The sequence below is a fragment of the Agrilus planipennis genome, unplaced genomic scaffold (genome assembly GCF_000699045.2).
Source record: "Agrilus planipennis isolate EAB-ADULT unplaced genomic scaffold, Apla_2.0 scaffold134, whole genome shotgun sequence".
Classification (NCBI taxonomy): Eukaryota; Metazoa; Arthropoda; class Insecta; order Coleoptera; family Buprestidae; genus Agrilus; species Agrilus planipennis.
Genome location: NW_020438860.1, coordinates 53,028 through 55,428, shown reverse-complemented (window position 1 = coordinate 55,428; position 2,401 = coordinate 53,028). Strand labels below are relative to the sequence as shown.

The following is a 2,401-nucleotide window of genomic DNA, read 5'->3' as shown; positions in this document are numbered from 1 at the left end:
TAGCGACGCTGTTTGTTTCGATATGGTAGGTGACAGCCACGATTACGGACAGCAACGGGTTTGGGGTACCATCGGGTGGGGTTTTGCGGCAATGGTCTCGGGGTTTGCGGTCGACTGGTGGTCACCGGGCCCGGCAAAATCGTACACCCCAGCTCTCATAGTCATGACGATATTTATAATTCTCGACGTTATTGCGTGTACCAAATTGAAGGTGTAGACGATTCGATTCAGTGGTGAACTAATCAGGATTAACGTGGGCCCATTTTATTGTAGTTACCCAATATCGACCCTCCAACTAATATCGTTAAAGATTTGCGAGAATTACTGTCCTCGACAAGTACAACTGCGTTTCTTGTTTTCGTGACGATTGCTGGAGTCTTGGACGGGGTTTTGATATACTTCTTACTGTGGTACGTGGAAGATTTGGCCCTGGAGGCGCAAACAGCTAATGTGAAAGTTGTGGAAGGTTTCGTGGTTGCCGCAGAAACGTTGGGAACCGAAATATTATTCTTTGCGATCGCTGGTCAGTTTCATTAGTACAATTTGTACGGTCTGATAATATCTATTTTAAATATTAGGTAAAATTTTGGATAAAATTGGCTACCAAACTTGTATGAGTCTTTGTATTAAAGCATTTGTTTAAAGTTTTCCCGGCGCCTCCACTAAATTTTCAATGATAGTCAGCAAGATTAGCCATTTGAGTCAGTAGTTTTAAGAAAGTTTAATCAACAAAATAAGTTATAATTACAAATTTGCTAATCTTTATTAGATTACGATTATCAAATTATTGAGTTTGTACAATTTTCTTCGTTCAAAAAGGATCATGAATCAACAAGAGTAGTACACTTTGTAATTTGACACAAAGTTTTGCAAAATATGTAGACAAAGAAATGGGAAAATTCGACGTCGAACATGGCTATAACGAACACGAAGTGACTAAGACTTTTCTCGTTATAGCCGTGCGTTCGTTATTGATGAATTTCATCAGTATCTTAAAAAGTGAACATTTTGTGCATAATCATTGCCACACTTTATTTATTGTACCCAACACTGTATAGGGGACCTCTATTTTCGTCGCTTTATCTTTATTTACGTTAATCATTATTTGTTTTAAACAAATAAAAATTGCAGCTGGTTGCAAGTATTTGATACCATGCAGTAATTTAAATAGTATTCTTAAAAACCAAAGACTTTTCGTAAAATTTATTTTTTATTTTCGTATTCGCATTAAAATACGAATTTTCTTCAATAAACAAGTATCATCTGTTTATTGTGTTATCTTTACGTTAAGGACACTTTTATCATTTACATATTAGTACTACAGAGTTGTATAGTGTAGTGAAAATACAGCAGTTGTACGTATACATGTCGCGATAAAAATTAAATTTCTAAATCAACCAAGTATCCAGTTTTTCAAGCAGTTTATTACAATGAAAATTAATAGACAATTATTGCCTGTTAAAGCACATTTTCTTTTCTTTATGGGAGGTAAGAATCATGCGTTCATGGTAACATTTCACAGACAAAAAACAACAGCTGATTAAAATTACTTATTAATTTAGCGATTTTTCGCGAATATAAACCGAAGGCTATGTTGTGTAGCCGGTGCGGTGACGCAGTAGTTTGATTCCGATCTACCGCGAATAAATAATTAATTTTGCTTATTCATTAGGACTTACTGCAAATAATTACAAGTTGAATGTAGAAGCCTGTTGGGAATTACTTCGCAGTCGTAATTGGTCTGATTTTCATTTAGTGATAAGCCAAAGTGATGCGTTATATTGTAGAGACCCATCGATACCATATAATCATTAACAAGTTCAAAAACTTCATTCGGTAATATTTCTGTGGAANGTAAAGGCTTTTCAAAAACCTCCCAAAAAACTGCAACTTCCTAGAGTTTTTCGAAATCTTTTCCAGTGAAATCAGGATTACGACACTAAAGAATCTAAAGAAAGAGATGATTAACGTTCTTCTAAACTAGATAGGAGTGAAGTATTCTTTATTGATTATGTAATCTCTACCGACGTTTCGCCTTTCGATGTAAGATTTTATCAAAATAGTTTCTAGAGGCTTTACAAAAACCTCCCAAGAAACTTCAACTTCCGCGTGTTCTTCGAAAACATTTTCCGGTCGAAATGAAGACTACCACACTAAAGAATCTAAAGAAAAAGATGATTAACGTTCTTCTAAACTAGATAGGAGTGAAGTATTCTTTATTGATTATGTAATCTCTACCGACGTTTCGCCTTTCGATGTAAGACTTTATCAAAATAGATTACTTATCGTTAGTTGATTAATTGTATTCTTGAAAAATTACTTATTTGTTACACTTACAATTAGACAAATAACTTAGATTATTGTTGTAATTGTTATTTAATTCATCTTGATTTTAATTATT

The 2,401-nt window shown here is 34.2% G+C and overlaps 2 protein-coding genes across 4 annotated transcripts in view; both read left to right on the top strand.

Annotated features, from left to right (window-relative positions):
* The first annotated feature begins 7 nt into the window (after window positions 1-7).
* LOC112904060 lies at window positions 8-643 on the top strand. The gene is made up of 3 exons (XM_025973258.1): window positions 8-211; window positions 274-523; window positions 579-643. Exons 1-3 carry the CDS (start codon window positions 23-25, stop codon window positions 641-643), a joined length of 504 nt encoding a protein of 167 aa, XP_025829043.1. The 5' UTR covers window positions 8-22.
* Window positions 644-1,250: 607 nt separating this feature from the next.
* The window catches only part of LOC108738985, an 8,412-nt gene continuing 7,261 nt past the window's right edge, over window positions 1,251-2,401 (top strand). For 2 of the 3 annotated variants that reach the window (XM_025973107.1, XM_018472620.1), the window contains exon 1: window positions 1,251-1,488. In XM_025973107.1, the coding sequence (XP_025828892.1) occupies window positions 1,431-1,488 (58 nt within the window). In that variant the 5' untranslated portion in view covers window positions 1,251-1,430. Of the gene's footprint in view, window positions 1,489-2,072; window positions 2,258-2,401 lie in introns of those variants that run through there. The other variant, XM_018472621.2, reaches the window with a different exon arrangement.

What these genes read in the sequence shown, in the direction of transcription:
- LOC112904060 (XM_025973258.1), top strand. Translation starts at nt 23, where the DNA reads ATGGTAGGTGACAGCCACGATTACGGACAGCAACGGGTTTGGGGTACC. An exon ending in TTGCGTGTACCAAATTGAAG is followed by an intron (nt 212 to 273) that starts GTGTAGACGATT and finishes ATTTTATTGTAG; the next exon opens with TTACCCAATATCGACCCTCC. An exon ending in ATTATTCTTTGCGATCGCTG is followed by an intron (nt 524 to 578) that starts GTCAGTTTCATT and finishes TTTAAATATTAG; the next exon opens with GTAAAATTTTGGATAAAATT.